The 21,958-nt window shown below is 43.5% G+C and overlaps 2 protein-coding genes across 5 annotated transcripts in view; one reads left to right on the top strand and one right to left on the bottom strand.

Annotated features, from left to right (window-relative positions):
* Nucleotides 1-4,273: 4,273 nt before the first annotated feature.
* On the top strand, nt 4,274-16,179 carry LOC138610434 (calphotin). Of its 3 annotated transcripts, XM_069683194.1 has the most exons (12): nt 4,274-4,429; nt 6,813-7,271; nt 11,636-11,683; nt 12,684-12,728; nt 12,973-13,311; nt 13,677-13,709; nt 13,827-13,892; nt 14,057-14,167; nt 14,443-14,565; nt 14,756-14,872; nt 15,045-15,144; nt 15,242-16,179. In XM_069683194.1, exons 1-11 carry the CDS (start codon nt 4,385-4,387, stop codon nt 15,105-15,107), a joined length of 1,449 nt encoding a protein of 482 aa, XP_069539295.1. In that variant the 5' UTR covers nt 4,274-4,384; the 3' UTR covers nt 15,108-15,144; nt 15,242-16,179. The 3 variants fall into 3 exon arrangements, with proteins under 3 accessions (XP_069539295.1, XP_069539296.1, XP_069539297.1); XM_069683195.1 differs by lacking the exon at nt 12,973-13,311; XM_069683196.1 differs by lacking the exons at nt 4,274-4,429; nt 6,813-7,271 and adding an exon at nt 9,081-9,165.
* Nucleotides 16,180-17,911: 1,732 nt separating this feature from the next.
* The window catches only part of gak (cyclin G associated kinase), a 28,485-nt gene continuing 24,438 nt past the window's right edge, over nt 17,912-21,958 (bottom strand). For both annotated transcript variants that reach the window (XM_069682852.1, XM_069682853.1), the window contains exons 26-29: nt 21,232-21,525; nt 20,857-21,005; nt 20,353-20,529; nt 17,912-20,254 (exon numbers count right to left, since the gene is read on the bottom strand). In XM_069682852.1, the coding sequence (XP_069538953.1) occupies nt 20,153-20,254; nt 20,353-20,529; nt 20,857-21,005; nt 21,232-21,525 (722 nt within the window). In that variant the 3' untranslated portion in view covers nt 17,912-20,152. The remainder of the gene's footprint in view (nt 20,255-20,352; nt 20,530-20,856; nt 21,006-21,231; nt 21,526-21,958) is intronic.

Genomic DNA, 21,958 nt, shown 5'->3' with positions numbered 1-21,958 from the left:
CACACGTTTAAATAGACAATAACGTCATCTCTTTTCTTCATCTGGTTAAAGCATCGTAATGATTTCTGTATCGACCGAATCAATTAACTCGGAAGGATGATAGCCATCCAAGAAATTCCACACCGGTGAGCCATATAGACGGGACGGGTGGGGTGGTGGAGGGGTGGCGCTGCATACAGTGCAAAACAATTATGCAACAGGTATTTTAAACACTTCTCTAATACGCTGTATGTTCTGCATTCACTGATAATAACTATACAGAGGGAGGCGGATATCTTCCCTGTAAAGTTTATTGTAAATCACTGTGTGGTTTTATAAGAGGCCATAAATAGCAGCTCCTCTGAGGCAGAGCGTGCTGCTGTCTGTCCTCAGCAGCTAATCCTGTCTGATTGAATAAACACGATGTCACTGTTCTGCTGTGAGTTGATCTACTCAGCATCCAACAACAATGAGTGCACGACTTGTGTGTCTTTTGTTTTGTTTGTTTCTTTGTTTGCATGTTTGTAAATGCCAATAAAAAAATCTATGAACAAACAATGAGTGATCAATAACTGCTGAACATACAATGAACATTAGGAAGTACAAAGGAAGTGCATGTTTTTCCTGTTGTAACTACTGCACATGTTTACACTGTTCATACTGTTTTAGCATAGCATTTTAGCATCAACATCTACTTCATACTGGGATATGGGATCAGGATAAAAGGTAGGGGTAGCTGGTTTAAGTCAAGACACCAAATCCCCCAACTGCTCGGTGCACATGTCGATGTGCAGCCCCCTCACTCTGACATCTCTTCATTAGTGCATGTCTGAGTGTAATTTTAATTTCCCCTCAGGATTAATAATGAAAACGTGTTGTTCAGCCTGTCCTTGCTACACTGCAGTTTAAAAGCAGACAGGCCCAGCCATGGAGATGACTGCTGATGTTGTCCCTGATATGTCTTGCAGCACAAGTGAAATGTAGTCTAATATCATCAAATCAAAAACAACATCAAATTAAAATAAAACAAGATTAGTGTTTTACAACCTCAAAATATGAGCTCTTCAAAGCTACTTAGCAGTTGTACCTGAGGTAGTTACTCCTGGGTGGAATCATGTCCCTGCAGCAGTGAAGCAACTATGTAGAAACACGTGTTATTCACAATCTGCATATGAAAGCTAAATTGAAACAGTAAATCAAGCAGACTCTGTGTGACAGTGATACAGTCTGACTGTTGCTCGGTCTCTAAGGTCTCTTCTTACAATCAGAATCAGAGTGGGGGGTTTATTGCCAAGTAGGTTTGCACACACAAGGAATCTGTTTAGGTGATTTTGGTGCAGAACAATTAGAGCAGAACTAGAATTAAAATAATTCTTGTATAATAATAATTGTTGACGAGGCTGGCAGCAGAGGGGAAGAAACTGTTTTTGTGTCAGGAGGTTTTGGTCCTGATGGAGCGCAGTCTCTTGCCAGAGGGGAGGGTCTCAAAGAGACTGTGTCCGCGGTGAGAGGGGTCGGCCTCGATCTTACCTGCACGCCTCAGGGTCCTGGAGGTGTACAGGTCCTCGAGAGATGGCAGATTGCAGCCAATCACCCTCTCTGCAGAGCGGATGATACGCTGCAGCCTGCCCTTGTCCCTGGCAGTGGCAGCAGCGTACCAGACGGCGATGGAGCAGGTGAGGATTGACTCAACGATGGAGGTGTAGAAGTGCACCATCATTGTCTTTGGCAGGTTGAACTTCTTCAGCTGCCGCAGGAAGTACATCCTCTGCTGTCCCTTTTTGATGAGGGAGCCGTTCAGCTCCACAGTCCACACCAGGTCACCAGATGGTCAATCTCCCACCTGTAGGGTGCAGCTGTTGGTGTACAGGGAGAAGAGCAGAGGGGCAAGAACGCAGCCTTGAGGGGAGCTTGTGCTGATGGTCCTGGAGTCAGAGACTTGTTGCGTGACACGTTCTGCCTCCTGTCGGACAGGAAGTCTGTGATCTACCTGCAGGTGCAGTCGGGCACGTTCAGCTGGGAGAGCTTGTCCTGAAGCAGAGCCAGGATGATCATGTTGAAGCCAGAGCTGAAATCCACAAACAGGATCCTGGCATAGGTTCCTGCTGAGTCCAGATGCTGGAGGATGAAGTGGAGTGCGTCGTCTACGGACCTGTTGGCTCTGTAGGCAAACTGCAGGGGGTCCGGGAGAGGGTCTGTGATGTCCTTTAGGTGTGGGAGCACCAGGCGCTCAAAAGACTTCATTACCATAGAGGTCAGGGTGTGATGTCCTTTAGGTGTGACAGCAGAGTACAGACGCTTAGCTTCTCTCACTGCCCGGCTGAAAGTGTATTTAGCCTGTTTGTAGCCGTCTCTGTCCCCACTCCTAAACGCCTCCTCCTTTAACTGCCTCAGCCGTCCGAGTTTGGCTGTGAACCAGGGCTCGTCGTTGTTGTAACTCACTATGGTGCGTGATGTTACACAGCAGTCCTCGCAGAAGCTGATGAAGGCTAAGCCTGCCTCCCCCAACAGGAAATACCAATTAAAGCTATATTGGCCGTAAGAATAACAAGGAAAGGTTAAACTTAACTTAGAACTACACATGGAAAAAGGGGGAAACTGGTTCGGCACTATTTTTTCTTGTTGCTCCGGCATAAAAGTACTCAAAACTTTAAGAGTACTTAAAGTGTTTGTGCTGCATTGCCATGTTGTCCGGTCAACAACAGGCCCCCAACCTCCCACTTGTTCAACACTTTAATCAAGCACACCTCAAAAAGCAATGACTGAAGTCCCATTCCAATTCCCTAATTCAATCACCTGTGTCTCATTAGGTCGTCTACCTCTGCATACTCATATAAGCCTGCCTGATCCCTTCTCTCCTGTGTGTCTCTGTTCTCATGAATCCCCCCTCCCCCTCAAAATCCCCATTCCTCTTCTCTCCTCTCTCAATACAAGAACCAATGGGGGATGCTGAACCAGTAAGCATGCCAAGATGACCCCCTCATTCTGAGTCTCACCCGCCTGGTTCCTGACGGCTTCAACAACCTCGACCCGCTACACCCGACTCCAATTTGACCCCCTTTCATCCCACCCTACCTCGACCCTCTTGCATATTCCACATAAACCATTTTTATATCGTACAATGGTGAGAAAACTGAGCAAAATTTGATGTCAGCATTGGTATAGCTGATTAAAGTGTAGAACCGAGTATGGTGATCTAAAAGGACGGCTGTTATAAAGATAAACTGGCCTGATTTAGGTGAGAACTAAGCTCATGACTACCAGACCACATGTTTGGCAAAATGAGTAGGCTAGCAGGGTATCTAAGTTGTTATTTCATCCATTCAACCATTGTGTTGTGACTTCAGACGTCTCCTTAAATGGCTTGAGACTTTTAATCTAATCAACAAGCATGATAAAGAGAGGAATCCTAAAAGTTAACCCACTCAAACCAGCCTCACAAACTGTGCAGCCTCTCTGAATTCCCCCTGAGCTCTTTCTTTGGGGACACAGAAGCACTATTTGCATGTCAAGTTGTGAATCATCCACACAGTTTGCATGTAACACTTAATCCTTTCCAAGAATGTAAACTCCACTCACACCTTCCCCTCACTGGGGAGTACAGAAACATGCTTTTCTTCACACAAATATGACAACAAATGACACAATAAAGCCTATATTTCGTCTTTGCTGTAATTATGCATGACTTGGACACAATGTGTGCTCACAACTGATGCAGTGCAGGGGGGTGGTGGGCGTACACACATTTACAAGCTTTCTTTCTCTGTATGAGACATGCACAATGACAACTATTCTCCCGCTTCATGTATTTAATGAATTCAAAAGGGTTGACAGAGGAATACATTGTTTTGAATGCCTTTTGTTGGCTTTCTCTCAAAAATCAGACTTTGCATTCAACAGTGATTCGTTTTTATGTTTTGTATGCTACAAAAAATGATCTCTCAGATAAGAGCGAAAAAGAAAAAAGAAAAGGTAAAAACTATTTTAGAGCACGTGGTGTATAGTCGCCATGTGCTGGAGTCAAAAAGTATTCCCATCCCTTACAGAAAAAGGGGGTGTGGCACTCTGCAAGCCCACGGGTCACTCGCTTTCTCTCTCTCTTTGCTGTGATGGAGTGGTTACATAACATCACCAATCGTCCAGCCAATAGGTAGCCCAACTCTGACACAATCATCTCACTGAGTTGTCTTGCACGTGCGTGTGTTTTAGGGTGGGGGGACGCCTGCATGCGTGTCTCTCTCTGTGTATCTCTCCACGCCCCCCATCTTTCATCCCAGTCCTCCCATAGGTTCGGTTCAAAGGTAACAGAAGGACCGGGGGCTCTATAAAGAACCACTTTGTTCCGTCTGCCTCTCTGCTCGTTCCATTTCTTCGGTTTGCCTCGTTTCCTTCAACACACACCAAAATGCCCAGCAAGAGGAAGAAGAACAAGCGCCGCATGAGGAGGGTGGTAAGTGGTGGCTGGCGCACTCTTCTTCCCAATACGTTTTCATTCTCATGACGATCGTATTCCAAATTTCTTTGACTTCTTGACGGAAAAAAGCAAAAAAGAATTTCAAAAATCGATTGATTTGGGCTTTTTGTTTTTCTGGGAAAATGTTAAAAATAAAATTTAAATTATCTTTTGGACATTTTCTTTTGTTGCAAGTGATTGTTTGAACTCGATGCGTCTTTTCAGCGTTATCCCAAAAGACAAAAGCTTGTTTTCGTTCAGTTAACCCAGAGCGATGCATGAAAAATAAATCTGCTCATATATTTCTTAACAATGGTGCCTAATACGTGTTTACGTCGAAGTAAGCGTATAAACGCGCTCTTAAATGAAAATATGAACAACAAGGTGACAAAAATAAACGGATTTGGGGTTTTTTATTTGTAAATCGGCGTTTGCTGATTCTGTGTATGCCAATTATCGTTTATTAGACACACGCGTTGGTGTTGCTTTCGTTAACGCACTCAAAAGTCCGAGGAGCGCTCCAAGCTCCGTGCTCAAAACCTCGTAAAGATGCAAAGCTGTGCCAATAAGCGCACTGAGAAAGATGCGAACGAAAAAAATTCGATCAATTGTAAAAGTAAAACACTCCACGTGCTTTTTGGCTGCACAAAAAGCGACCAGAGACAAATTAACTTCTTGGCGAAGGTCCCTCGTGCCTCGTGCGTTCTCGGCGCGCTTTGCAAGGATGAGATGGATTGGAAGCTTGCCAGGTTTACACATCTGTTTGTTTATTGACATTAAACGTGAAAGTGGCACCTTCACTTATATACCTTTACACTTATATACTTATTAAACAAATTATATGCTGAAGTAGCCATATCGTAATGATTGACATGTGGGACTCTTGCCCCCTCCCCACTCCTCTTAGGTAACTTGGAGAAATTGTGCTCCTGAACATTCAGTGCCCAAAGAGAAGCAGTGGGAGTGGCAAAGAGGGGAGGGGTCTACACTGGTCGAGAAAGTTACACAGAGGCTCCAATTTCTCAGAGGGCAAAGGTTACTCCATCACCACACACTGCTCTCTATTATCCCTGCTCCAGTCATATTTTTGAATTGTTGACGGCCAAGTTTTATTATCCATTTTTTTAATTTCTAAACTTTAAGCCGAGTCCCCCGGCTTTGGTAGGACTTCCAGCTATTGAGTCTGTGGCATTCTTCTTCAGTCACCTCATCCCCCTCCTTAAGCCTCTCGCTGCCTGGCCAGTCCTTGGCCAGTCCCTGACTCTCAGCACCACAACTGTATTTGGTATTGTGTTGACTGCAGGAATGTCTTGCCTGAGTTTTTTGCCAGATTGGAGTCTGCACAATCCCTCTGATTCACTCAGTCTGCTCGTGACCGATAAGGGTCATTTACAGTTCTGTGTTATCATCTCAGAGATATCAAAGCACAGGAAGGGAAGGGGCAACTGGACACTTGAAGAAGTTAAGCTGAGTGCTCCTCTTATCTTTATCTGTAACAGACCCCCCCCCTTTGATTAGAAACAGTTTCCCTCCAATGGTGACTGGGCCTCCTTAATTCAACTTTAATTTATTTACATTAAATATTTCTCTGTAGTAGATTTTTAGATCACAAGGTATTTTTGGGAAAAGGGAGGGGTTGTTTTGACGGCGGCTAGGTGGATAGACACTGACAGATCCACTCAAACACACATGCCTCGTTGGCTTACAGCATTGCAAATGCCTAACTGGCTGTCAGCCTAACAAAAGCATTTTCAGGGAGTGATTGTAACCTGATTATAACCTGATTATAATGTGATTAAGCCCACTGTCTGGCCCGCGGGGCACCCAGCGGTGCTGCTGACTCGTACGGTTTCCGTTCCCGCTTCACCAGACCTGTCAGGACAGTTCTGATTCAACTAATTAGCTCCCATTATCTAACTAGCTTTTGCTGGGCCCACTCCCAGTTACCCAAGCCCTCCCTCCATTGGTCTGCTCTCCTAAAACCTCTGTCAAAAGCCTGAGGGGGTTTTGTCCAGAGAAGAAAAACATGTTGCATTTGGCTGGGGCATGCATGGTATTCCTGCAGACAGAAAGATGTGAGAATGAACAACAGACTGAAAACAACATTTTCTGAACACGATGAGGGTCTCGGTAGATTTGAAGCCTCAAAACTCTCATTTGCATCGCTGTTATTGTGAGACAATAGGAAATAAGGGCCACAAAACAAGTTTTTTCAAACATCAATTCAAGTTAAAACTTTACCAACTGATTTGTACTAATGAAACAAAATGACATTTTAATGGCAGAAATTCAGGAAAGTAAACTTAAACAGTGGCTGCCACAGTTCCAACAAAACAACATTCATTAACCCAGACGGCTTTGTGTCTTTGTCCCCTTGCAGCAGGCCCAGAGGAGAGCCCTCGAAGAGCAGCATGCGGCCAACCCACCAGTCAAAGCGAGCCCAGCGATCGCAGTGTGTGCGCCCCCTGCAGCAGCCCCAAAGAAAGTGGCCAAGGCTCCAGCACCCGCTCCAGCTCCAGTAAAGATCCCAGAGCCCGTTCCCATCGCTGTCCCCATTGTGGAGGCGCCCAAAGTAGAACCAAAACCAGTCGTGATAGAACCCGTCGTAGAGCCCGTCCCAGTCGCAGTAGAGGTACCGGAGCCGGAGCCTGAGCCTGTGGTGCTGGAACAGGTTGCAGCAGAAGTTGAAGTCCCAGCCCCGGTCGTTGAAGAAGTACCAGTTATTGAGACTCCACCAGTTATTGAGACTCCACCAGCACCAGAAGAACCATCAATAGTTGAAGCTGAGATCGTACCAGAGGCAGAACCTATCATTCCTGAAACGGAACCAGTGGCTGAGGTAAGAAATGCTTTGTTTTATACGTGCGTAGATGCTTTTTGACCAATAAGTACCTGAAGCACTTAACCCTCATTGAGTGTCTTTTAGAAGATCAACATGCTTATGTTCAGGTTTAGAATCTGTTTATGGAGTGATCTGTCCAGGTTCCTCTGTAGGTTTGGTGTCATGGCTCCTCAAAGGCCTCTGAGATTTTATGAGCACACATCATGTCGGCTCCTTGTTGGCTTATTATGCAGCATAGGGTTCACCATGTACCATCATGAATACAGCATGCATTTGCTAGGGAGGGATATAGAAATGTCCTCATGTAGAAAGGAGGTTCCATATTGCATAACGTTTGCAGGGAAGAGACCCTTTTTTCCAACGGCTTCTGTACATAGTATGTCGGTGTAAGCGTGTTTTTTGGGGGGGGTTTTGGATGCAAAGATTACATGCTGTTTGGTAACATGGCATGTGCTGTGGCTGGGTCCTTATGGGAGGAGGGAGGCGGACATGGTGGGGGTTGTGGAGCAGAGGGAACAACGTGTTCCATTTAGCGAAAATGGAAAGTAGGAGGGATTGTTGGATCGATCATTGGGGGAGTTGGAAGACACTCCTCAGTGGTCATTATACATTATCGCCTACATTATAATGTTAATTGTATTATTGTTCTTAAAGAAATAAATATGCTTTATCAAATTTTACACATTTTAGAAATAATGTATGCTTTCAAATTGGTCTTGAGTTGCATCAATGAGGTACAAAAACTAACTATTTATTTTGCTAAATGTAACTTTATACAAGCTCTATGTCTATACTGCATTTTACTTATGTATAGTTCTCTACCAAAATTTGATATCCCTAATTGATAATGTTGGTCTGAACAAATCTATACATTTTTGTTAGCAACACCACATAGTCTTTGTTCATGATTCATGCAACCATCGCGTCCACGCTTTGGGAACAGAATGTTCTGTTCCAGGCAGTGGACTGCAGGCCATGTGCAGAAACACACACGCACAGGCTGCACACTGTACATACATGTTCATCTGTGCCGCAACATGCTTTACACACACCCCCATGCACACACCAAAATTCATGGTCTTTGCTCCCAGTAACGGCGTGATTACCACATATGGTGCACATGTATGTTGGTCACATGTGCGCAGGCTTGCATGCTGCCCATGGTGGCTGTAAGAGGAGACAGGAGGTGTTATCAGTGGCGTGGACATTTGGGACAACTTATCACTCACTGTCATGCTTCAGTCAGTTGAGTAATCCTAGTGTAGATATATGATTTAGTTTGAGGTTTGGATTGTATCATGGAAGAGTAATGCTCGATCCACAGAGCTATACGGGACCAATAATAAGCTTTCTAGTGGGGATGGATGCCTTTCATTGTGTAGCTGTTAAGCGGTGGTAGTATCCACCCCCTCCCACCCTTTGTCCATACCTCTCTCCCTCCCTCCCTCCCTCCCTCCTTCCCTCATCCCTCCCACCCTCTCTCCCTCTCTGCCACCACACCACCTCTCTCTTTCCTCCTTTCTTGCCTTGCTTCTTCTCTGCTCCTTCACCGCTTGCAGATGTGCCAGATTCAGCTCAGACGCTCACATACACTGATGCCCTTTTGCAAAACTGAACATTTGTCAGTGCTGGCTGCAGCTGCAAAAGTAGTATAGTGGAGTAGAAGTTTCTTTTCTTAATTTAGACTGACATAAAAAAACAACAACTTTACAGTTCCTAGAAAGCTCTGTGACAAGACTCGGCCAGGCTTAAGATTTTGATGTTAATTGGTCAGTTGGACGTTAGATTATCAGGACAATCAAAGCAGGCGTAAATGGGGCTCGTGTTCAGCTGGCTTTGGGGCCAGAAAGAGGCGGTCCCTCCGCTTCTGGCTGTCACCACGGAGACTCAGGTGAGTGTGAACCCTCCACCCAAATCCACCCGAACTTGCTCAGTGTGCTTTATGTTTCTGTGGTGGTGGGTGTGTCTCCCACTGAAGCTGAACATTTTGTACCAGCTTGCTCCGTCTGCGCTCCTGCTGCCCTGCACTCCTCCCCCCTTTCATTCCCCCATCACTCATTCTCCATCATCACCCTTCCCTCCCCTCCCCACCACCACCACCACTTGTTCATTTCCTTTCTGCCCCGCTTCCATCCTCCACCTCCTCCCTTCTCCTCCTGTCCCACAGCTTTTAACATTGGGTCTGGGAGTACTTGGAGTATGCGGGGGGGGGGGGGGGGGGGGATATTGAGTTCTATGTTTGGACATGGGGGTACATGTGCCTGTTGAAGTGTGTATCTGTGTGCAGTTTATCCTTTGGTATTTGGTGTGTTGAAGAGGAGCTTAGACAGCTGCCACAACCTTTTAAAGCTCTGTGACAAACTTCTAGTGAAGGCATGACTTGGGGTACCCGTGCTCGGTTTGCTCACAAAGAAAATCCTACTTATAGTTTGCTAATATTTCTTATCACATTTGACGTTATAGCAAAAGAGTGGAAAGAGTGGGCGACACAAAATGTGCAAAGTGATACTTTTAATGTTTTTTGACTAGAGAAAAATAATCCCCTTGTGGCAAAGCACATGGATACCCAACCCCCCCCTTCCCTATGTCCCACCTTCCTCCACACATACACGCACACACGCAGCTAAACCCCCACATGTCCTGGCAAATTTCATGGGTTTGTTTTCTGGCATACTCTAGGGCTTTGTTAGCTAAAACACACTCTTTTACACCCTTTTTTTTGCACCTTTTTGTTCTATTTTCTCAACTTAATTTATCGCCATCTTGAAAAAGAATTAGGTGTAGAATCTTAAAAGCAGGAACACAAGTACGGGTTGTTTGTAACACCAAGATGATTGCACTTTACGAACAGTTTGTCCTCCTTTGGGTTTAAATGGGTCAGTTTTATACGGGCCTGTCCCTGGATCAGCTGTGGTCTGTGCTGAATTCTTTTCTTAGTGTGGCTGTGAAAGTTGGATCTGTGTGCAGATCAGTTTGGTACACAGTGTTCTGGTGCTGGGACAGATAGGAGGGGGTGTGTATGGTTAATGTACACGTATGTGTTTCTGCATGTGTGTGCCTCTTTTCCTGTTAAGTAAAGGAAGGCCTATAGTGTACCTCCCTCTTTCCTCCCTCCTCCTTTCTCTCCCCTATACCATCCCCCCTAAGGCTATAGCTGGAGCGTATATTTACCCATGTCAACCATACGTGCATTTCTGACCGCCTGGCTTTTGTTCAGAAGTTGTTAAACTCCCTGAGGACAGGATTCCTTACCTCCAAGCAGCAGCTCCTAGAGAGAGGTGGAGCCGGTCAAGTAAATGCAGTGTAAACACGAGCATTCGTCAAGTTTTCACTCTGTTTTAAAGACTATTTTTGTATATAGTTTGGCCAAGGCATGATTCGTCTGTTCCTGCAAAGCAGAAGCAGCCTGCACGCACTAGACTTGTCCTAGATTGAAGACTCATAAAAGACAGTCTAAATAATTCACTATCAGACTGTGATGATTTAAAGTATTTATGTGCTGCTCCCTGTGATTGCCACTATGGCTGAACACACTTGGATGCACAGAGGGTGCCGCCAGTGGCCATATAGGCCAACTGTTGTAGTAAATTGGTGGCAAGGCAACAACAATAAGGAAAATATAACGAAAAATCTGTCATTTTCTGGGAACAGGTCCAAAATATATATCTTTCTGAGTAATGCTAGATAGTAGCACAAGATGTTCCTAAAGCAGTGCCAGCAGGAAAGAAAAAGATCATAAAACATGTAATACACACGTAGACGATTTAGTTGTGTGGGTTGTTGGACTGAGGACCTGATGAGGAAAGCAGTTTTATGAGGCGAATAATTAAGATTTTGGAGTCGGAGTTGGATCATAGGAAAGGGGGCGGGAAATGGGTGTACTGGTTTCCCATAATGCTATTGGTTGCAACATTCCTACAGGATGTTTAACGTCCCTCACTCACGTTAAAAGGCAGACTCCGAGAAGCCTGTGTGCACGTGTTTGTGTGCAAATTTATGATGTGAAAACGCTCTTATTTTGGCAACCTTTCCTTTTTTGGAACCTGCAAAGACTCTCGCTGTGTTTGCTCTCTTAAACACCCTGAAGCCATTACAGCTTAAGTTTGTCTGACAAACTGTCGAGTTGAAGTTCATTTTGCTCTGGGCTGACCCTCCCAAAGCGTGACCTTTACAAAATAACAGGATAATGGCAGCAGTGTAACATAAGGCAAAGATATTTATTGGCAGTAACTGCGTTTTAATGTCTTCCTGGAGGCCTTGTTAATGAGATGTATGTTCTGCCATCACCACCGTTTTATTAGATTAAATATCTTTATGATAGTTTGGCTGCATTGTTAACAAGCTCTCTTTTTCCGTCATAGGTTGTACCCCCAGCTGAGGCTCCAGTAGAGGCTCCTGTTGAAACAGAGGTATAACAAACCTGCACACACACAAACACATACACACATGTCCGACCCCCTTTCGGTCGCCCTCACCTCAGCTCACTCAGGCAGTATATGTCTGGAGTAAGCCAGAGGCAGATTGCTACACATGGGTTATAGGGGAGTATAACTCAACATGACAACATTTCAAGCTAGGCCTGCTTAGATTTTTGAAGACGACTTGAACTGTACAGAAGGGTTGCAGAAACCTGTGTAGTGATGCTAACCACAATCAGCGAACCACACGGCCCTTATATAAGGCATAATACACCAATTCATCACAACGCTAAGGTAACACACCAGAATAACTTTCCACTCGGGTTTTAAAGGTTTACAGCAGCAGTAGTTGGACAATAGACAATCCTTTCCTTAGAAAGGTGTTTCTGTTACTTAAGCTTCACACCTCACAAATAACAACCACACTTCGCCTCAGGCCTCTTCCATAACACAGGACTCACATCACAGCTAGCTCACCTTCTCCAAATGTTTCCAGGGGGGAAAACAAACAAAATCAGGAGTTAAGATTAAATTTCATGGATTCTTAAAGTTGTAATCTCAGTTTTGTTCTCTTTGGCGGCACCTATGTTGATAAACGGTAATTGCAGGAGCACACTTCCCAGATATCCAGACAGTGTTGAATGTGTGACATCCACGGTTGGCTCCGGTTGTAACTCTTGATTTCTGACAGTCGCTTTCCTTTTTAGACTGTTTGCCTTCATCTGAGCGTCCAATTTGTTTCTTTTTCTTTGGATTTTCACTTATTGTTGAAGTTGTATCTGTAGTCATCGATCTTTTCTTTGTTTGTTCAGCCATAGTAGATTACTGTTTACTCGCAACACTTGTAGAGACTGGAAAAGCAGCCGCTTAGCTCCGCCTGCCCTTCGAGATTATTACTTTAATTGATAAAACCTATTTAAGGAGTTGTATGGATCAAAACAACTAATCACATATAATATGTTTGGAACTGACCGAGCTATTTCTTCTCCAGATCCTGACAGAGGAGACCACAATCATAACCACAGAGACTGAACAGGTAAGACTGAACTTCTTAATGACGGCATGGGGTGACATCATTATAGTTGTTGCATAATAAACTCATAAGATTATCATATATCTACACATACATTGGCCGACTGATATTATCAACCGATACAGCCAATCACGGATATATCAGTATCTGTATGTTTTCAAAAATGTAATATCAGTCGGGCTCTAATTTGTTCCGTTGTTGCATGTTGCATGGTTTCCTAATGTGTGCCGTATATTTGCATGTGCAGACGCTTAATGTCTGCGTACCAGAGACTGAAGTGGAGGCTGAGGCCTTGGCAGAGGAGGTTGCAGTCATTGAGGCTGAGGTGGAAGCGGCTGTCACAGAAGATATCACAGTACCAGAGCTCGTAGCAGAAGTGACTGAAGAACCAGCAGTTTCTGCCGAAGCGGAGCCCGCTGCCGTCGAGGAGGTCACAGAAACGGTGGAGGAGGTTATCGCCGTCATACCTGAGCCAGAAGAGGTGGCCGTCGTCTGTCCTGCAGCCCCGGCTGAGGATGAAGAAGTAGAAGTGTTGGCTGAAGAAGAAGCACCTGAAGTCCCTGCTGAGCTTGTTACAATGACAGAGGTGCTACTTTGATGAAAACTTTCTTCTGCTCTTTTGAACTCTTTTTAAACTCTTTAACTCCTTCCAAGAACACAGAAGGATACAGTAGTGTATTAACCTTTCTGTCTTGTCTCTTGTTGTCTGTGTGCAGCATGTGGTGTGAAAAGTTGTTACTGTGGAAGTTCCCCATCATTCATTTACCTCTCAGGAGTATTGCTGTAAACGCTTTCCTGAATATCAAACTTTTTTTTTCATTTGTTTATGTTGCACGTGGTCAAAAGACCAACTTCCTTAATGGCTTCATTATTTTCTGGCATATTTTATTTCCGTATTCTCTTTCAAAAGTTGACATTGAAACTAATGATTTCCTATTTTGTTTACATCAGGATGCTCCTGCCCCAGTTGTGGAAATCCCAGAGGTGAGTTTGCAGCCTTTGACTGACATAATTTAAGTTGCATAACTAGAAACACTTCACACGTTGAAATTTGCTACAGCAGTCAAAAACTTGACATAGAAATATCTGTCCTCTCGCCAGGTGCCAGTCGTCCTCTCCGAGGCTCTGGTAGAAGAGGCTGAAGCCCCCGTAACTGAAGTCATTGAGGTACAAAACAATTTCTATCCATATTCCATTTGATACAAAATACAACATCCCTATCTTCAATTTGTGATGTGAACAAAAAATGATGACTTTAGAGGTTTCAATTGTGTAGGCTGGTATTCGTAAATTGTGAAACCTCTTATCTTGTTCCCTTCATGTCTCTCCAGGCTCCTCCCACCACCCAGGAAATCGCTGAGAGCCTGGTTGACGACTTTGTCGTCACAGAATCTGCGTCAGCAGTGGAGGTCGCTATCGCTGAGTCTGCTGCTGTCGAGACGGTGAGAAAAACACAAGAGACAACTGTTAGAATTATAAATCCAAATAATTTAATTGGCATCCTGCGTCTGTGATCTGTAAAGGTCCAATTAAAACTGCTCAATGTGCCTGAATGATTGCTACTGGCTCGTTGGCCACCAGAGGGCCACAGAACATTTTACAAAGCACGAGGCATTCTTGCTGTAGTTGGAGTTTCTTAATCAATCAATGCTGGGTTTGTCACACAAAATGCATTCAAACAAATGTTTTGATTAAACTTTCTGTTCGCTTTATTCAGGAAATCGTGGAAGTGTGCGACACCGTCATCACACCATCAGAAACTTTGGATGTGACGCCTGTGGAGTCAGAGCCAGTGCCTGAGCCAGAGCCTGTTGTTGCCCCAGCAGAGGAGATGATCATTGTGAGTGTTTAATCTTCGACTTATTTGGTGTAAATTTGTATTTTCATTCTGCCAAAGTAACGATATTGTGTAAGCCTTCTTCTGGTACTTCCCTATTTATTCTGCTAATGCAAAGAGTATTTCTGGTTGTGTATACCATCTACTTTCTGTCTCCTGACTGTCTCTCTCTCTCCCTTCCCTTCCTGTCCAGGATGCCCCTGCTACCCAGACGTGTCTGGAAGTGATGAAAGAAGAGTTTAAGACAGAAATCTGTGAGATGCCGTGTCAGATGCAGCTGGCTGTGGAGTCTGTGCAGCTCAGCTCAACGGTAAAGACCCTTTTCCTGAAGCAGAATGAGTCACAAATACATATTTTACTTTGACTATTTTGTTCGTTTAACTTACAATTGGAGGCATTCAAAAATCTTTAGTTGGTGAATTATTAGATGTTTTGTAATTTACAGTGCCCTAACTTTATCTAATGTCTTGTGTCCTGCTCAGGAGATGACGGTGGAGGCTTCGCTGAATGGACACATTGTTCAAGAGGTCTCCATTGAGGGCTAGATACAAATCACACAACTTGGAAGACCTTTTTGTCTTTGTAAGTTTCTCACAATATTGAATCAAGTTGAATCTCATTCTTTTACACACTAGTTCCAGCAGCCACTGAGCAAACCTCTGTCTTCTGTCTCTTTCAGATTCCCCTTTGGTCATTCGGAGGACTCAAATCTTAACAGGGAGTCAGCCAGCAGACCTTCTTTTTTTATTTTGTAGGGCTTACGACAGAACCGCCAGGAAATTGAAGGGACATCCACACTCTGAAGTGCCTTTCCGGCCCTTGTTCCTGTCAAAACACCAAACCAGATGTCAAAATGCCAAAAGGGCAGCAGAACAGACTGTTGTCATTGGTGTGCGGAAATGAAAACAAACATTTGACTCTTTTCTGTATTTCTCCCCGAAAGCACGCACGGTGAATTTGCGTCAGCAGTGGAAGCAAATGTGCTCGAGAGATGAGGATTCCTAAAACAAGATCAACGGCAGTGCCTGATATTTCTTGTCATTACCGATCTCTCCAGAACATCTGCTTCCAGGCTGCAAACACTCACTGCATGTGAATACTGAAGACCCGCTGAATGTGGCTTTAGTATATACTTGAGCGATGTTCATGAAGGCGGGAGGGAACACTTGTTCTGTTTTGTTGTTTCACATTTCAAGATCACAGATTTTCTCACCAGGTCCTTTTTACACTCAGAGACACATCTGCAAACTTTCCCCATGCCCCCAATGTCTGTCCCCTCTCCTGTCCTCCAGTTCTCCTCTCTGCCTCCATAAGTGCCAACTCTGAGCTTAGTGTGAAGCTTTGATGCCTCCTACAGCTTTAGAGTTTTCGATTTCATGGCCAGCAGTCCTGGACAATGACAGAGTTTGAGGGGACGAGCTGAGGGCTTGTTTTTCTGTATCTTTTTCTCTTTCTCCTTTTTTAATTTGTTTTGTATAGACCGTATGATGTGATACAGTTTTGTATTCAAAGTCTGTGCTCTGGAGGGGAAATGTTATGTTATCTGGTTGGGAGTATCACTGTGGGCAGGGCTGTTGATGGGCTGACTTGATCCACCTTTTGAAATAAAGCTGTAACTCATCGTGATGCCGGAGTGCTTGTTTTTCTTTCTTAACTCCATTTCACTCATAAAATACATATAAAAAGTCTGCACCATCAATGAGTTGGTCTAAAGAGAAATCATATATATTTATATAGAGACAAATATAGCTTAGGTTGGCTTCATTTTCCAGGTCAGTTCTGTAGTTCATTTTGTCTTTAGATGCTTAAGTAAGAAATGTTATACTTAAAAATACTTGTATCACTAATGTTGGCTCAAGCAGGCAAAGATTACACTTGTTGCATGTTAAGACACTTGAACTGAAATGTAAAAAAGCATTTTACACTGTTAAAGTCAGTGTAGTCAATTTGTTTTAGAAACCTCTAAATTCTCTATCATGACAGAAATCAAATACGTGTGCTGGTTTCTCCAAAGTTGCCTAGACCATCATTAACAATGAAAATATGAATGTAAACCCAGAGTTTGGCCTGTCAAGTATTCTTGTATTTTGAAATTATGAACCATTCCTATAGGTACATGGACATGTAGCTATCAGCAGTGCTGATATTCAGTATAACATCACAACCTCGAATGTGATATTGCTTTTATACAACAGTTATACAAGCAGCAAATAGTAAAAGTAACAATCAACTACATTTTACTTTTTGCTCCACCAAGTCAACTAGTTCCACAACTTAACTGAAACTGGACTGTTGTTGCCAGGCAACCCAAACATTCTCCTGCACTCTGTGTCTACAGGTTACCACAGATCAGCTGTTTTTAATCACGTACATTTATCTGTATGTTTTAATTTATCCTCAACCAGTGAAAGAAGAGTCTGCTGTGTGATTCAGAGGTACCAATGTAGACATACACGGTCTGCTGTAATGTTAATCAACAGTATTCAGAACACCTGGCTGAGGCGGAGTGATATACAGAGTGAAAAGTACCAGTGATGATGTTCTCTATATCAGCATTGATCAGCACTGATAGAATGCCTCTCATCCAATCGGATTACAGGTTGTTATCGCGGAATGGAACCCTGATGGGATGAGCAGCATACCCTGAAGGGGTATTACACAGATTTTTACTTACTTATTTAATTAATTATTTGACACAATATATTGATTTGGAAATTTAATATAATTTAAAAATGATTATCTTTCCGTTTTAAAATAGTCCGTTTCACTCACAGTGAGAGCTGCGTCTATAGCAACGGTTAACTCTGTAGCCTTCTTAGAATAAGCTAACCGTGCATATTACTCACATTAAATGGAAACATCCATCTTCCTCTGATCGTGAAGCAAGACACGGTGAACGGTGGTACCGCAGGAATCAGGGCAGCACCTGATTGAGGTTTTCTGTCTCGTCGCTGTCAGAGTCTGTTGACATTTTCCATTCACCTTCTTTAAACACCGCCGTTTCCCGTGCTGTGTTGCGTTTAATGTTTACTTCACGTGCCGTCTTCAGTTTTGGAGCTCTCGGTCATCAAAAAAGGTTAAAAAAAAAAAAGGGTCATGATATCTGTTAAGCTGTTCAATCACTCAAATCAATAGCACTTACTGTTCACTAACCAAATATTACATGAAGATGATTAAAGTTCGATTTAGACTAGAATGTGTACAAATCATATTCAGGAACAAAGCACACTGGCAGCAAGATTCTCATGAGACCAAAGAAAAGAGTAACAGCAGTAGCCTATATGGTTATGATTTCTATTAGTGAGTGAATGTATGAGCAAAGTGAATATTCAAGATAAGGACAATGAAACAGATCAAATGTTTTTTTATTTTTTCATTTTGCACTGAAATCTACATTCATATTAGTTATGATGTAATTTGGTACAGTAAACACTGCTGATGTGTGGGTTTGCAATCCTCCTCCTTTATACTATGATCATACTGTCAGAGAGAGTTTCCACTGATTTTCAAGCATCAGTTCATTTATTTTTTTCTTACTTAGGTTCACTGGCCCCTCATGTTGGAATTTTAACAAAATGCAAAACAGAAGCAACAACTTCAGTTCTGCCATCAGAGGAAAAAAAGAAACAAAATCTCAGGAACAAAAAGAGACTGAACAGACAAATGATAAACACATACGGCTTAACAACAGAGAGGATATATATATATATTTGTAAAAGCACATTCGTATTAATAATAGACGCTTTGGAATGAAAACAGCAACAAAGAGGCTCACTGTCGTCACCTGTCCCGAACAGCACATTCCACTAATATATTATCTGAAATTTTCTCTTGTGCCATTTATACGCATGAATACATGTCATTATAACCCCCCCAACCCTCCCCCCAAAAAACATAATAAATAAAAAACAGGTGATTTGATTGGTCCATGAGGTAAAATGTGAAAAAGTAGCGCAAAAAAGTTGGAAAGATTTTGGAAAATACAAAACATCAACAAACAAAAGTGTTAAATTAAGAAAGAAAAGATTGGGATTGTAGACAAGAAAGCATGATGCCAAGAGGGTTCATTATCTTCCCTTTCACACACACTCACACACACACACACTCACGCAGCCAAGCATAAAGCTCATTAACTAATCAATTGCCCAGGATGTGATCTTATCAAAGCCACTTGATGGATAACAATTTTATATTTACAATGAAGTCATGATTAACAACGATGACAAAAAAGCGCACGGCTCAGGATGAACCCGAAGAAAACAAGATGAGATTAAAACCAAGATTATAATGTCGACAAATTCTCTTTTCATTCCTTCACTTTTTGATCTCCTCCTGTGCACTGACAAAAACAAGTCCAATGAACTAGGAGCTGTAGGTGGGAGGGGCTTACAGAGACAGAGAGAGAGGGGTTAATAATGACAGTGGTGATCAAAATACTCAAAAGCGATGAGTGCTGGGAAGGCTGCTACAAGAAAAAGAGCACTTCAATAAAAAGAGCCCCCCGCCCTGTTTGGACTACCCTGGTTTGAAATCAAACACACCTCCCTCCTGTTGTCGTGAGGTTTGGTGTGGGAGAGCATGCAGTTAGCTACACAGTATAGCCTGAGTGGGTGGAGTTAAAGAGCACTTCAAAAACAAACAGACTGCCCGCTCGGGTTTATATGGGGCTCTGAAACAAGTCCGGCTCCTTCGTCAGAAGTTCAAGATGCAGGTATGAACATCAATCTGAGGAGTGTGTTTGTAGAAACAATAATAATGGTAGAAGCAGCACTAGTAGTGTTCAGCAGGCAATCGTCTTTTTGGAGAGGAAATGGCTCAAGAGCAACACAGAGTTTTTGTAGGTTTTATCAGTAGATCTACTTTGTTTCAGAGTCCTTCTTCTGCATTAGATGCAGACAGGAGATGTTAAGTCTGTTGGATGCTGTGGCTGGTATGCTCCAAGAGCTATTAATAGAGGCAACTAAGCTGAAAAAATTAACATTCAAATTTTTCGTAGGCTTCCATGCTGAAAGATTTACAGCCATGTTCAGTTTTTTTTACCACTCATCTTAATGACTGGTTGTCTGCAAAAGTGCCAGGCACAAATGACAAACCTTATAGCCACAGCCAAAATACACCAGCATGTTATTAGTTTAGGGTCATTAGATGTTTAGTTTTCTGAATATCATGATCAGTGCCATGATAATCAGACTGGTAGTTTTAAATGTCCGTGTGTTATCTGATTTGTTTTCCATGTCGTCTTCTTCATGTGATTGTCACCCATTCCACCCTCCTGATGTTTGCAGCACCACTCAGGCATTGGTACAGGTAGGCAGTGAGTTTAAGAACTATCACAATGTTTATTCACCGGAATTTTCACCACAGCCAGGCGTGAGGCAAAAAGGTCTTTTTTTCCTTGACTGTGTGAACAGAAGAACGTAAAGAGGGACGAAGGGAGTGAAGGGAATGCTAGAGAGGACACCTCTCAGAGGCTCTGCGCCCCCTAAGGCCCAATGTGGGCTCAGTCCTTTCCATTCTGGCTCGGTCTAACCCTGGTTTAGTTAGGCCAAATCCAGTCCAGTCTGGTCCAGCTGGGGTCCAGACCGATGATTTAGAAGAGTGCTTTGGATCCCTGGTTCTCGAACTCTGACCAGGCGTCGTTCAATTCCATGAAGATCATCTTAGCGTAATGTTCATAAGGTTTGCCCGTAGCCTGCAGAGAGAGTTTGGTACTTTAATTTTGCCGTAAAAGAGCACGTCTGTTTTAATTATCGTCATGGCTAAATGTATAAGCAGCACATCACACTGTACCTTATCAGGATGCACAATCAGCACAGCCTTCCTGTAGTACTTCTTCACCTGGTCGGGCGTCACCAGGTCAGCCATGCCCACAGGCTTCCAGCGGGTTTCACCCTCCCACAGCACCGTGTGCAGGGTCGACAGCAGCGCTCGGATGTTTCGCTCCTTCCCCTCAATCCAGTCCAAGATCTGCAGCAGGACCAGAAACCATAACCTTAACTTGGCACCAATATTGGTTAGCAGTTGGAGGCTAGTTTTTGAGGTAAAGCTCAAGGCATCACCTGTGCAAAGTGCCACATGCGTCTATGTAATTAGCCTGTTTAGCAAGTAATCTAAGCAATGGACATAAAATGATCTGTTATTGAACCAATCAAGAGCTGTGTTTTTGTATATATGGGAGCTACCCAATGCTCTTTCACGTTTTCACTCTTCCCAACCAGATGTATCCTGCTAATCTAAAGATAAAGCCAGCCACGCTCCAGTCTTAAGCAAAAGCGCAACATTCCCTATTGTTACCTGTAATTTAAGTGGATCGATGTCTTTTGTAATCTCCTGTCTCCTCATCTCAGCGATGGTCCTTGGTCCCTTCTTATCAGGCCTTGAGCCAAAACCCTGAGTGGACAGCAGGTCCTCAAAATCATCCTCCTTTACCTTTGGCTTGGGGCCTGCGTGGTTACACAACAAAGAAATATCAAAGGGCTGACATGGACATTGTATTGGACTAAAGCAGACTTCATTATACACAATTATTCTGTTATGTAGAAGACTGTAAAAACAAATATCCCTTACAAACTAGGATTAAGGAAACAACATTTTTTTTGTTACTGAATGCATAAAAATGATCCCAAACTACAGAAACAAATCAATTCTCCTATTCTCAATGTCTCTTACCAAATCCAGGCCCGCGCACTCCTCTCTCCTCCCTCCCACCGATGACACTGGAGAAGTTGAGGTTGTAGTTGGGTTTGGTGGGCTGCGCCCCCACAGGCGGAGCTGCTGGGGGTGCTTTGGGTGCAGACCCAGAGCCTGATCCCTGCATCCAAGGTTTGCTCTTGGCCGAGGCGGGTCTTCCAGCTGGCCAGGCTTGAGGCTTAGCAGAGGAAGAAGAGGAGGAGGTGGAGGAGGAGGAGGAAGGTGGAGCCTTTGTGCTGAAAGTAGGTCCGGAAAAATTACTGCTGGAGGAACCTGCAAAAAACATGGAGGAATGAAAGTTACTTATAATAAGTGAGTAAAATTACATTTCCTTAGTGAAGTTTTTCTCTTTTGAGGGCATTTTTAGTTATTGATCAGTGTTCAGTATCAGAGCAGCAGCCTTATAGGCAAATAGATATCAGAGCAGGTCTCTGTTGTTCACATTTAAAATAAGTGCTTGTCCCCCACTCGTCGGCCTGGGATTCAGGGGCTGCGAGCCAAACTGCCACAGACTTCAGCTCATTGGTCGATTAAAACCACTCAACAAGTTAAAGTAATAATCTTGAAGATTTTCATTTAAATAAATGTCTGTTAAGTCACTATCTATCGCCGAATGAGGTAACACGATGGTGATTGAGCCTATGGCCCACTGATGAAAGCCTTTGCATTTGCAGTATTACAGACTGGGTGTCTGGTGCGACTTTCG

This window comes from Semicossyphus pulcher, unplaced genomic scaffold (genome assembly GCF_022749685.1).
Source record: "Semicossyphus pulcher isolate SPU_LCO1_2020_fin unplaced genomic scaffold, fSemPul1.0.p SCAF_6, whole genome shotgun sequence".
Classification (NCBI taxonomy): domain Eukaryota; kingdom Metazoa; phylum Chordata; class Actinopteri; order Labriformes; family Labridae; genus Semicossyphus; species Semicossyphus pulcher.
Note: the sequence above shows the minus strand (reverse complement) of the source record. Positions and strands in the feature narration are given on the sequence as shown.

Bases quoted from the DNA above. Each gene is read 5' to 3' on its own strand.
- LOC138610434 (XM_069683194.1), top strand. From the start codon at position 4,385: ATGCCCAGCAAGAGGAAGAAGAACAAGCGCCGCATGAGGAGGGTG. The intron at 11,684-12,683 runs GTATAACAAACC...TTTCTTCTCCAG, and splicing joins AGGCTCCTGTTGAAACAGAG to ATCCTGACAGAGGAGACCAC. The intron at 13,312-13,676 runs GTGCTACTTTGA...TGTTTACATCAG, and splicing joins AGCTTGTTACAATGACAGAG to GATGCTCCTGCCCCAGTTGT.